Source organism: Chiloscyllium punctatum, chromosome 5 (genome assembly GCF_047496795.1).
Source record: "Chiloscyllium punctatum isolate Juve2018m chromosome 5, sChiPun1.3, whole genome shotgun sequence".
NCBI lineage: Eukaryota > Metazoa > Chordata > Chondrichthyes > Orectolobiformes > Hemiscylliidae > Chiloscyllium > Chiloscyllium punctatum.
The window spans coordinates 99,478,947-99,491,634 of NC_092743.1; the positions used below are offsets into that span (position 1 = coordinate 99,478,947).

Below are 12,688 nucleotides of genomic sequence, written 5' to 3' on the forward strand. Positions count from 1 at the left end.
TAGGAAATCAAAAGAAACATGCTTAGAGTAATAAATCCTATAGGAATTATAAGTCAGTGCAATAAAATTGATCATCTTTAATTCTGCATGGTTACATATATCAACTTGAAAACAATCCTTAGGATGTTGGCACTAAGCAACTCAAATTCCAATCAAAACTTCACTATAGCACTGTTTTTTTTTCCTTCCTAGCATCTCCAAATTGTGTCATAAGAAGAATTATTGCAACATTCATTCCAAAGTATTTAACAGTTCAGACCATAGAAAAATAATTTAACGACCCATTACTCCTACACTGAATTACCAAAGGCAGGGGGAAAAAATAAAGTTAAATTAAATAATAAAATGGAAAGTTGACTAATAATGCTATTTAGGGTAGTGGGGGAGAAAGAGCTCTCATTCATACCTCCAGCCCTGAACTCCAATCAGTTCCTCTGTTGATTTCCAGATTGAAGATGGTAAAATCTGATTAAACCACAGTTCCAATCTGGATGTGTGAAAACTAATCTAAAACTCCCTAGCAACCAATTACAACGCCTGTTTAAAAACTTGTGAATGTGGATGGCATATGAGTAAAGTCACTTTTTTTCCAGCATTACTGTCGAAATGACACAAGTCAGGATTCCACAACTCAACGATTCTGGTGGAGCATGTTTTTACTCATGTCAGTTGAGCATGGAAGTTTGTGGGTAAATATTTAACTACTATTACGAAATCTTTCTTTTTAGCAGAAGAATGCAGTAAAAAAAAATGGATTGTTTCTGAGGACCTCTCTCCCATTTTGCAGTAAATCTTTAAAGACCTAAAATCGTTACATGGTTGCATTGGTGGCTTGTGAGAGCCAGTTTACAGCTATTCACAGATCACAATAATAATGCAAAAAAATTCCACACTGGGATGCAGTGTAGTCCTTTTGATTGTGAGGCTGTCTTTTTTTTCCCCTGCAGAAATAAATCCATTCATCCGGCCATGTAGTCATTGAGGACGATACAAAACAAGCCAAGTGTGAGAAATTCTACGTGATGGAGTAAACAAAAAACATTTCCATGACAAAAAGATACTTTGCACTTAATCTACCTTACCATATGCAAACGTTTCTTTTAACTTTTTTTTCACAAAATATATTTTTAAATTGTCCTATTGAAATCTGGCCTGGCAGAAAGCTTGACAAGATAAGAGCGGGTCGCCAAAAAAAATGTTAAAGACAGCTCTACATGTATTAATATATACGTATTGAAAAATGTGTAAAGTCACGTGAAGTTTTAACATGAATGTTTATTGTGAGACATTGTAGCTCAATGTCCCTTCAGCGAGGGTTCCTCAACCACAAAATGTTTTAGAGAGGAAGGTTCAAATGGACACGCACAAGTGGCTGAGAAACAAACCACTTTGACACGACACTGCATTTTTTTCACCTCACTTTCTGTCAGAATTATTTCCCTTCCTATGACAGGAAGTCTGCAGATACAGAATTTATAATCTTGATTTTTAAAAATAAATATTTATCAAACAGTGGCAAGTATGTGGAGAGGATGAACCCTTGACCACAATGCGGCTTTCTCCTCTCTTCACCTTCCCTCACACTGGACATGCAAACCCGCTTCATGAAATTGATTCTCTATCTTTTAAGGAGGATGATTTCCCCCTCTCACGTTTTAAAACACGATTGAATATTGCAGGCAAAGAAGAAACGGTGCAGCTAGAAAATCGAATAAACAAGCCAGTCATGAAAACTACAGTTCTTTTCAACTTGTAAATCCTCTAGCAAAACAAAATGGACATTGTACTCTTCTGATATTTTAAAACACAAAAAAAAACTTGGGAATATTCGATTTCTTTTTCGGTTTGATACCATGACAAGCTATACAATGTGATGCTGATTGGATTTAAGGTTATTCTGTCTTCCTTTGACAATATTTTTAAAATATATGTATTTAGTTTGTTTGAGCCGGCCAGATTTAAAATTCGATGCTTTTCGTGAAAGAAATGTTGAGCCAGGAGTTCAGGAATGAAGTGAGAATTAAAGATGGCTGGCAGGTCAAGCTGGGAGCTTGCCGTCCTGCTTGTTTTATTGTAAATTCAACAACACACACACACACACACACACCAATCCCACACTGACCCTTCACCCAGCTCCTTCTGCTGCACCACTGGCCCTGTCTTAACCCTAAACCAAATTAAACAAACACTGTAGTATTTCTTGTTTAACAACAAGAGAACTAAACTCCCCCCCCACCCCTCCACTAACCTTCTCAATAAACTTCTGCTAAAGTCAAGCAAGCTAGGATATCCTTTGCTGATCACACACTTGTATTTTAACACACGCACTCGTCCCTCTCATCTATCAAACACTTCAAATTTACAAGATTCGCTATTATGTGAATTAATAATCCAGAGAGATTTTCTAAAAAAAAAGGATTTACCAACCAGTATTGTGTGCGCTCACATCTGTTACTTAAAACACTCGCACTAGAGGGTTTCTTAGAAACACGCAGCTGGGAAGGAGAGCAATAGTGCTGGAGTTGGGGGTGGGGGCTCTTGTTGGTAGTCGCGGGTTGTTATGTATTTGGATATGTGTGTGTGAGTAGGTGTTCGGTTTCCGGGGTCCGAACCCCCGAGTCCACATCCCTTAGCAGCCCCGGTTACAGCTCTCATTGTAGGCAGAGAGAGAGAGAGATAAAGACAGAGCTGTAACCCACCCCTATTGCCCAGAGAACTCACGCACCTCTCCAAAAAAGAAGCATCTCAACTTTTAACCAAATAAAAGAAGAGAAAATTATGCACCAGAAGTAGAATATAACGTACTGATCCAGCCGCATCACTTTCTAAAACTAGCCCAACACTCGCGAAACTACTGTCAGGCTGCGCCGCTCACTCGCAGGCAGCTAGAAAACGTGTGACAAATGCTGCATTTTTCCCAATGTAACAGCAAATATTGCATTTTCGGTGTGAAGTCCACATTAAAGAGGGGAGGGAGGGGGAATAGAATGGGGACTTATCTGTAAAAACATTGCACAGAGTTTGCAAGTTACCACTAAAATTGGATGGAAGCTCTTTTACAAAGATAGAAAAAAAATGTAGAGATAGTTTTAGAGGAAAACAAAACCTTTTGCCTGAACATCATCATTGCACACATCCACATCCTCTTAAGTGAAGTGGGGGGGGGGAACCAAAGAGATTTTTTTCCGGGTAATGGGGGGGGGGGGGGAATGAGGTGCAATTAAATAAAGAAAAAAATTACAACAACGAGAAATAATGAGAAAATTGTGTTTGTGGGGAGGGGAGAAAGAAGAATTTAAAAGAAAATTAGACACACTTACAATTTTGCGAAACTATTGCCACTGCTTCCTCGTCCGACTTGAGATGCTGGGGCTTCGCTTGCTTGCGGCGCGACATGGTGGTGGTGGCAGATACATCAGCAACAAATAAAAAAATAATGTTTTTTTTCGCAAATACCCGAGTTGCAAAATTACGGAAATTAGCCGGGCAGGAGCGGCGCAAGTGCGCATGTCAGTATATAATTATGATTATCAATAATGCATTGCGATTAATCATCGCCACATCTGACAGACGATTGGCTCCTGTCCAGAGGGGGGAGACACTTTGGGATTTATTCAAATCAGAAACACGAAGCACAGACACACGCACTGAGAGAGAGAGAGGGAGAGGGAACTCAGTCACTGATCAATTACCGTCCAGCCACTTGCATGGCAGCCGCCTGCCCTCTTTCTACGCTGCTCCTTATGTGGGCGTTTGTCCCTTAAGGAAAGCTCCTACACCTTCCCCCCCCCTACAAACCCCTAAAACGTTGGCACTCTTCTCTCTGTCTCACCCCTCTCTCTTTCCCCCCCCCCCCTCCCAAACACCCGCAAAGCTCGCTCCCACTTTTTTTCCTCCCCTCCCCTCTCGCCTTCTTGTGAAATCACTCCTGCCCTTCTTCATATCATCTTTAAGCAATGTTTGTGTGTGGGGGTCAATATCTCTTTTTTTGGATGTCGCTGGTTGTTTCTTCCAACCCCGTCCCTCCCTCCCCTAAAATAAATACACACATACACAACCACAACAAAGTTTGTTTTCCCCTCGCTCTTCCCTGTCTCTGTCTTCTCCACCTCCCTCTCTCTCTCTCTCTGTGCTGTGTTGGGTGTACGTGTGTTCTCAAATAAAGAAGGGGGAAGAGACCAGAGTGCCAGCGAGAGGCCACCGTTAATACGAGGAGGTGATGTGCGAGTCACGTCTTCTGGTGCCCCCGGTCTCCAATACGCTCGGTGCTCGAAAACCGGTTCGCCTGAAAGAGGTTATAACGTGTCGAGTCGATGTCTTCCCTTGATGCCGAGTGTAACGGAACAAACAAAAAACAAAAAAAAACCCGACTAATTCCTCCCAGCAGCAACAACAAAACAAAACCACACTATTAGCTTCTAGATAAAATAGCCAAATAACGATTGCTATTAGTCCTTGGGAGAGTTGTCCGCTGGTTTGAAGGCAGCATTCACGGTTACTTTTTTGCCCCCACCCCTCCGTAGAATTTGGAGGAGATTTGACGGTAAGAAGTGCCGGTGTTATGTGTAATGAGTGTCCTTGCCTGTCTCTCTCTCTCTCTCTCTCTCTGTGAGTACGTTTAGAACTGGTGGCTGAGCCAACAAGTTGGAGCCTTTCTGCACAAGGCACCAACGCAACAAACACTACGACATGCCGCCGCTAGGATGTACCAGATAGTTACTTTCACTAAACTCTTCAGAACCATCAGCATCGCTCTTCTCTCTCCCTCTTTCTCTATACACACACGCCACGTACTAATTTCCCCTTTATTTTCTCAGACTCCCATACAATCTCCACATTTCTGAAATCTTGTACACCCCCCCACCCCGGTTTCTTTAAGATCTTTTTTGTTTCTTCATACAGAGAGAAATGTGAAACAAAATTTCAATCTTTTTCGCGTGTTGGGCGCCTTGGCTGGATGGGTGATGAAGGGGAAAAGGGATGGATCGTGTGTGGGGAGGGGGCTTCTGGTTGGTGGGTCTGCCTTAGAATTAGCACTGCTTCATCAGGAATACTTGTTTTGACCCCCCCCCTCCCCTGCTTGTATACATTACAAGCTATTACAATACTATTATAACAATAAACACTTGTTGAACTTCACATTGACACCGAACCTACCGCGCGGACCATAGTAATGTACTTGCATCGAGACAGTAACGAAGGACTGTATCTCGTTTAACAGTGCACTTGCTATCACCAAAGTGTATAATATTCAGGGAAATGGGGGCTTCTAACTTTTGTCACGTTATTACATTCAATATGTGTTTAAAGAACTCGCTCTAGACCAGGTTATGCCTTAAAATGCTTCGTTGAACGCAAATTATAGAACTCCGAAATAAATGAAGGCATTAGTTTAATGGATTCATATCCATGCAAGCAGAACGCACATTTTTTTCATTAATTTTTTTTGTACTTAATAAACAAAGCAATCTAATAAATAGAGATGTTTACATCGCTGGGATCGAAGGACAGTTAGGTGACTCGAAAAGTGGGGTGATATGCGAACTCAACTGTTTAACCGTGTGGTACGCCGTGAATTAAAGCGGAATCATTTGAATATATGTTAAATAAATTCGAGCTCTTCGTTAACCTGAAACTAGGATCACCGTTTTTATCCTCCCTCCCCCACTTTCTGGTCGGTGAAGCCCCAGTAGAAATTTGATTAATAATCGCTGCTGGATAATGAAACGCACCTTATTTTACAAAGATTTAATTCACTCTTAAAGACAATTTTTTTTCAGAGGCATCGAAATGTCTTAGTAACACCTTGCCACCAAAACTTAAATAAAACGAATTCACGGCATCAAGATGTTTATTTCCTGTTGGTAAAGGCTCATTTGCTTGCGAGAACGTTTCAAGTCATTTATTAAATCTTAGATTAAGCTCTTCGCTTTTCGACATTAATGCAAATCTCAAAGTATTCCGGTGACTATTTAATTTCCAAATTACGGAGAGGCTTAGCTCCCTTGGGGATGGCGGGGGATTCAAGTCTGAGAATTTATCAAATCCCTAGCCGAGTTATCCTAACTGAAACTTGAACAAACCAAGAAAAATCTAAATCCATTTCTTAATATGGATGCAGTATTTTAATTCAAACAATGATACAGAAATCGCGATTAAACTTCTTTATTATTGATACCGACCGGCGGGCATATAAAGTCACAGGCGCTTATAGATCTTTAAAGTTTCAAAGAAAAAACGCAGTGCCCTATATCTTCAAACTACATCGCTTTTCGAGTTCCCCACGCGTCAGCGAAATAAGGTTGGGAGGTATTGGACAGCTTAAATTATCAGCCACTACTTTGTTTCTCTGTACCCCCCTCACAAGACGACAAACTAATAGTGCTTGGGTCAGTTAATGCTTACACGAGCTAAATCATACGTTGAGTGTTTTTTAAACTGATTTATATGAAAACGAAGGATCAATTTCAAAAGCTGGGTCAGGGCAGAATCGTCTGGTCAGCAATTGTCAATGCTCCCGGCATTTTCTTAAGATTTTTGCCCGGTCTTTGCACGCTGCAGCGATATGTTCTTGCGTCGCAACTTTATATTTTTGTGTGTGTGAGCAAAAGTGTCAATCAGTTTCTAAATATTCGGATAACAGGCTATCTTTAATTCGGGAGGAAGGTTAGGGGCGAGGTAAGGGTTGATAAGAAATTCGGGTTTCTACAGGTCACATTCTCAGAGGAAGCTCCCGAAAGCCACAAGCGAATAGCATGCTTTTTGTGTGTGTGTGAGAGAGAGAAATATTAGCTAAGTAAGCGACAATTAATTACACATCTGTTCGCGCGTCCCCGTTGTATGGGGCAGGTATTAACATATCCGTATTACACATTGTTATTACACCGACTGATCTCTGATAGCGCAGCTTGTCATTCTCACAGCCAGAAATCACGATGATCTATCTTTCCATCAAATGGAAATCTCAGTTTGTTCCAACACTGTAATAAACCAAACCGCCTGTCAAACATAAATTGTATTCATTTTTTTTGGAGGGGTAAGGGGTTTGCTTGTTGGGATTCCTCAAAGCTTCTCTTTCATTCCCTTACGAAAAGAACTATTGTTTGATTGATGTTTGTGGTCCCATCTAGTAGGTTATTATTAACCTACCTTCTCGAATCCAGCTCGGGAAGAGCTAGAGAGAGAGAGAGAGAAAATCAGCTATTGATAATTGCAAGAACCATACAGCAGCTACTGTATCGATTGCCTTGTGCCATATTCCCCTGGTATAGGAGAGATAAGAGGACACACTATTTAGTAGAATATAATTTCTTTTGACCTATCTGCTTCGTACAGACTTATGATGAATAGCTGGAGAGGCTATAGTGCTTTATCAGGAGACTTACTCCTCTGCTGTTTATGCCCCCCTCCAAAAACTCTACTATCCCAACATCATCAATATCATTACAAAGGCGCCAGAATAAAGATCTGCTCCAGATTAAAGTGCTGCCTTATTATCTGACTAACTCATCTCTATTGGCCGATGATCGGTGGGGGTGGACGGAGATGAGGGAGAGAGAGAAAAAAAACTGTCATTTCAACTTTTTGCAAAAAAAAGCCTTTCAGATTCGCCGTGCAAAATGAAGCACTTATCAAAGTTATTGATCAGTTCCTAAAACCATTTGAGTAAAGAGACACCAGACACACACAAGAAGCCCTCGACGTGCTGCTGCAGGCTTGTACTTTCCCGACCGGATTATTATTATTTTTCTCCCTCTCACTCACTTTCAACTGACACGCTGGCTATTATACTAAACTAGTTTTAGTTTATTTAAATCTTCGTTTGGGAAGAGAATCATTTATTATATGTTAGGCAACAGCAAAAAAAAACGCATAATTTCTATGTGCGTGTGAAATATGTAAATATCGAAATTCCGCCTTGTTCTCACAACGTTGGCTTTATTTTAGATGGAAGATGCGTTATTCAATCTATTAACAATGACTTGGTGGTATGAAATCAGAAACGGGGCAATGCCTTAAAAATCCCCTATGAAGTAAGAATGGCTGAGGACGATATAATTTCAATAAACACACCATGCTGTCTATCGATAAAGGTTTTATTTACAACTAGTTAAGCTAGTCATGTAACTGAACTGCAAGCGCACTTTTGGACAAACTTGCTATGTCTTTGAAGGACAATCGCAAAATATAACAATGTCAGACGAAGCATCTCGCCTGCTCTGCAAAGTAAAAATATGAATATTGTGAAACCCCGCCCCCACACAAAAATATGATTTCAGTTTCCACATCGCGACAACTTCTAAAAATATTGCACCTGGCTTAAAGTTTGCACTGAAACCTACCTACTCCCCATGTTGCGGTTTATTTGTAGGTTAGATTCAGCAGCCCATCATTTTTGTTGATGTTAATTCTCGAGTGCAATTCTAAAACATAACAAACGTTTAAGTTGAGTGAAACAAAGTCTGTCAGTCGAGCTACTGTACTTTGCACCGAGAGTACGCCACCGAATAGTTTGCAGAAAATCATTTCAGAAAATCAGTCTCTTTTTGCAAGTGGACTGTAATCCTCAAACAAACGGCCTGAAGAAGAAAGGACCAATGGAAAGGTTACAAGAATATTCATTTTTACAAGTTTTGCTGTTAATAATTCACATATTACACATTTCTGCCATCGTAAGCATTTATTAAAATAGGCACACTTGGATTCCTGAAAAATTGCCTTTATTTCAGGGGGTTTTTTTGCGTTTGTTTTCTCCCCACTTCCTCAGCTCCTCTTTTGTTTTTGTTAAGAAGCCCAAGAGTTCTGAATAACTGAGGCCACCCTAATTACGTTTGTTTTCTTGATGTTCGTTAGTAGGAGGTGAAGCTCAGAATGATACAGCTGGGCACCGACGACACAATCTGTCTGCTTCTGCAAGGTACTTTAAACTGCTCAGGCAGGAAGAACGCTTTCACGCTCAGAAGTATTTCAAGTGATGCATCAACCAGGGTTCGTATACACTTGGTAGTCTGATCTAATGTGTTAACTGTTGGAAAATATAGGCGATTATAGGTCGTACACGCGCAGCTTCAACTGTGGTAGGGAGCTAGAGTAGCAACTGGCTAACTTAAAGACAAAAGGATATGCTGATACTCTTTATCAAGGAAGGTCACATTTGGAGCACACATCAATCTCCTCCAGTCTATTCAGCAGACACTCCTACCACTCCGATTCTGGATTGATGCACTGCAAACATAATAGATTGCTCTTTTAAGCAAGATATAAACTTTGAATAGTTGTAGTTGTTCAGGCAAAGAAGGTAAAAATGAAAACGTAAGAATGGGAAATGTATAAGCAGGTTTCTTGAATTTTGAATCTTTAAGGTATACTGAAAATGCTAATATTAATTAAAATCCAGTATAATTGTTGAATTACAAATGTATTGCAAACTATTTTCATAGCATTTAAATCAGGCATAACTTGTATAGGCTTTTCCCTTTCGTGGCTCATCAACATTTTAAAATCTACCCCTCATTTATCTCGTGAAATATATCAACATGCTCAGGCTAATTAGTAACTTTGCTTGAATGTAAAATGTTTGACTTACTTGATGACAGGTAACTTTTCAATAATCTGTAAATAGTGAAGTACTTCAGATTTAATACGGATAGTGAAATTAGATATTTGTTAGGTTTAGAATTGCAAGTTAGATTGAATTGCAAGCAATTAAGACTGATGAAATTGGGATTCAGTTAAATGGGCAGTTTTTGCATTTGCATGTGGTGAGTTTGAAAATATACAAGAAACCTAAAACTATTGAGCAACTGTCTTCAACTTCTGTCTTTTCAGCCTGCTACTTTGCAGCTCTCAGTTAAACTCCCTTGATCTCCAAAAGGTTCACAGCTTATTTGACAGAAACTTAGGAAAACAAATCCTTGTAGATTAAAATGTGCAATGTACAAAAAAATCATAGGTTGAATATGAAAACTGAAAACAATTTTCATACGCTAAAATAAGCAACATGTTAGTGCCAGTAACTCACATGGCAAACATGGAAGTAAAAAAAAGGTTAAACTTTATAACTGGTCAACACAATTACTTAAAGCGATGGCATATTAATTATTTTCCATATAACTAATATTTGAACTAACATTTGAATCAGGTTTATAATTTGTGCTTTCTTTTTACATATACTTACATTATGCTTCAGAACATTAGATCTACTTTTATTAATTTTATATTTCATTAATTCAGTTTTAAATTTAATAATTAAATACTAATTCATCCCGAGTGAAAGCAAGTGTCACCTTTGTGAAGAAGGACATTGCAGTTTGCAGTCTGGTTGAATAGAACTATCAATATTGTGACATTAACAGCAAAACTAATAATGAAAATAGCCCAAAAATAGAAAATGCCTATGTAATTTTCTTTGCTAGATTATGCTTTGGGCAACTGTTGCTGAAATTCATTAATTATCAATTGATTAAATTGCAGTAATACTTTGGTTTGCAATGTTACTGTTTGGGTTGAAAACAAAAGGTATATTTGCTATTCATTTGATTAATTATTTAAGTATTTAACAAGTTCTTTACTGTTTTGTATATCTGTTGGTGCTTGTATTGAGAGGACAGGCTGGCTGTGGAAGAAAGCTTGTCACAGGCAGTTGCCACTCAGTGAAGTTTCACAAACATTCCTTCATTATTCATGCATGCTGTGCTTTATTACATACACCAGGTGTGAGCTCTGAACACTCCACTACACACAGGCAGTTAAAAAAGGTCAAATGTCACTGTTGGAGTAATAACAATAAAAACCTCAACAGCAGAGGTGTGCTGTCATGTGACTGACCACATGTTTGTTACACAAATATAACCAAATAGTGCTTATGTTTTTAGCAAAGATTAAAAATGACAATTTTAACCAGTGCCTATCTTAGTACAGTGTGATAATGCTTTGTTAATTCAGTGACAAGGCCTGGATCTTGGCTGCATTGACAACATGTTTAACTTTAAAACACCTTACTACCTTTGAAGTTATCACTGTAATTCCCTTTAATACTTTAATTTAGGGTCAAATGAGCACAACTTTAATAAAATGGGACGTACATGTCCCAAAACTCTTTATATGCTTTAATACTATCAAGTGGTGCTTATTTTAAGGAAAATCCTTTCTAACTCAGAACATTCTCTCCTCTTTAACATTAAATAATGATTGCACACCGTATGATAGAAGATGCTTCTTCACATCACTTTGTCTGAAATGCACACTTTTTAAACTCAACAATTTTGGATTCCTAAAATTGAGTTAGAATGAATATTTAGTAATTCAAAAACAAATAAACCATGATAAATAAATATCCCTATTTATATTTAAGCCAAAGTGTCATGATGGGTAGTTATTGTATGCTAGTAAATAATTATAATTTTATTTAACTTTAAAAAATATATATTTTGTATTTTGTTTCACAAAATAAATTAGCAGTGTTTAGTTTTCTATCAGGTTTTTCCCAAAAAAAAGTTGAGCATGGTTTTTCTCAAAAAAGCAACACAATCATTATGTTACCAGAATAACTAGCTGGCATTTACTAGCATGTTGTGTTTCTCCTGTAGGCACGCTAAACTGAAGGACAGTTTACTGAATATCCTTCTTGAATATCCTTATGATGTGTACTTAGTAATCCTGACAAATTCTCATTATATCTTTTTTATTCTTTTAACTAACATTTTAAAAGACAAAAGACAGTTTGTAGCCAGTTTGCTATCTATTCTGTGCAGTTCTGCCCTTCGGTTTGAATTTCTCACGCATGATGAATACAATCATTTATAACCGTTCAATTGTACTTTCACTTGTGATGATTTGAAATTGTTACTGTAATCCTGTTTAAGATTTGTTTTAACGTCAGGAAATTTCAACATTGATAAAGTGAGCTCTAAGCATCTTTTAACTAGTTAAATATTTTAACAGTATTTTGTGGTGCTTATTTTAATCAGATTCTTTCACTTCCCAACATTCTCCCTCACTTTACATTAAATAAGCATTGTATGCCATAAGGTGAAAGAGGCTTCTTCACATTACTTCCTACCTATCATGTAAAGTGGTGAAATAGCAATGGAAAATCTTTCATTTATCGACATGTACCACACTTACACATACACACATTCACTCCTCTTTACGATGACTCAAACCTTTCTAGTCCACTGTGGCTCCAGCATTATTGCTGTTTTGAAGGATAATGGTCCACCCAGTCACTCTAGAGTTAAACCTATCTGATTTAATAGTAGTTTTGCAGAGATTTTAACTATGACACACAGAAAATACATTTCTTAAACACATTTAGTTTGGATTATAAAGGACAACACAATCTGTCTGAGTTGGTAACTTGCAAAGGGCTGCTCTGGAGTGGAGTAGTTTGTTAGGGAAAGAGAAAACTCGCAATTTAAGAGGCCTGGAGGTTTCAGGAAGTGATGAGTCAACTGAGCCCACTGAAGTGACAGCAGTTTTGCTGTTATTAGCTTCAACAGCCTGAACTACACAGGAGAGAAACAAAAAAATCCTAATTCCTATCACATGCCTCCATCAGAAAGATGCATATTGTGATCCTCAGATTAGGGCTGAGCTAACCTTTGGTGTAGTGCCCTCTTGGAGGAATTGCCTACACTTACTATTCCACTTTAATATAAGTAATGGTTATTAGGTGAGGTCCTGGAAA

The 12,688-nt window shown here is 38.5% G+C and overlaps 1 protein-coding gene and 1 long non-coding RNA gene across 14 annotated transcripts in view; one reads left to right on the top strand and one right to left on the bottom strand.

The window, feature by feature from the left end:
• LOC140477265 (sal-like protein 3) overlaps positions 1-3,765 on the bottom strand; it is a 65,729-nt gene extending 61,964 nt beyond the window's left edge. For 4 of the 13 annotated variants that reach the window (XR_011960691.1, XM_072570857.1, XM_072570856.1 and 1 more), the window contains exon 1: positions 3,321-3,764. Coding sequence is in view for 3 of the 13 variants with exons in the window: in XM_072570857.1 (XP_072426958.1) it covers positions 3,321-3,396 (76 nt within the window). In the remaining 10 variants the exon portion in view is untranslated. Of the gene's footprint in view, positions 1-406; positions 486-2,427; positions 2,536-3,320 lie in introns of those variants that run through there. The other 9 variants (XM_072570851.1, XM_072570848.1, XM_072570849.1 and 6 more) reach the window with 5 other exon arrangements.
• Positions 3,766-4,166: 401 nt separating this feature from the next.
• The window catches only part of LOC140476764 (uncharacterized), an 82,560-nt gene continuing 74,038 nt past the window's right edge, over positions 4,167-12,688 (top strand). Inside the window, exons 1-2 of the long non-coding RNA XR_011960599.1 lie at positions 4,167-4,543; positions 8,854-8,988. This is a non-coding gene — a long non-coding RNA (uncharacterized lncRNA). The remainder of the gene's footprint in view (positions 4,544-8,853; positions 8,989-12,688) is intronic.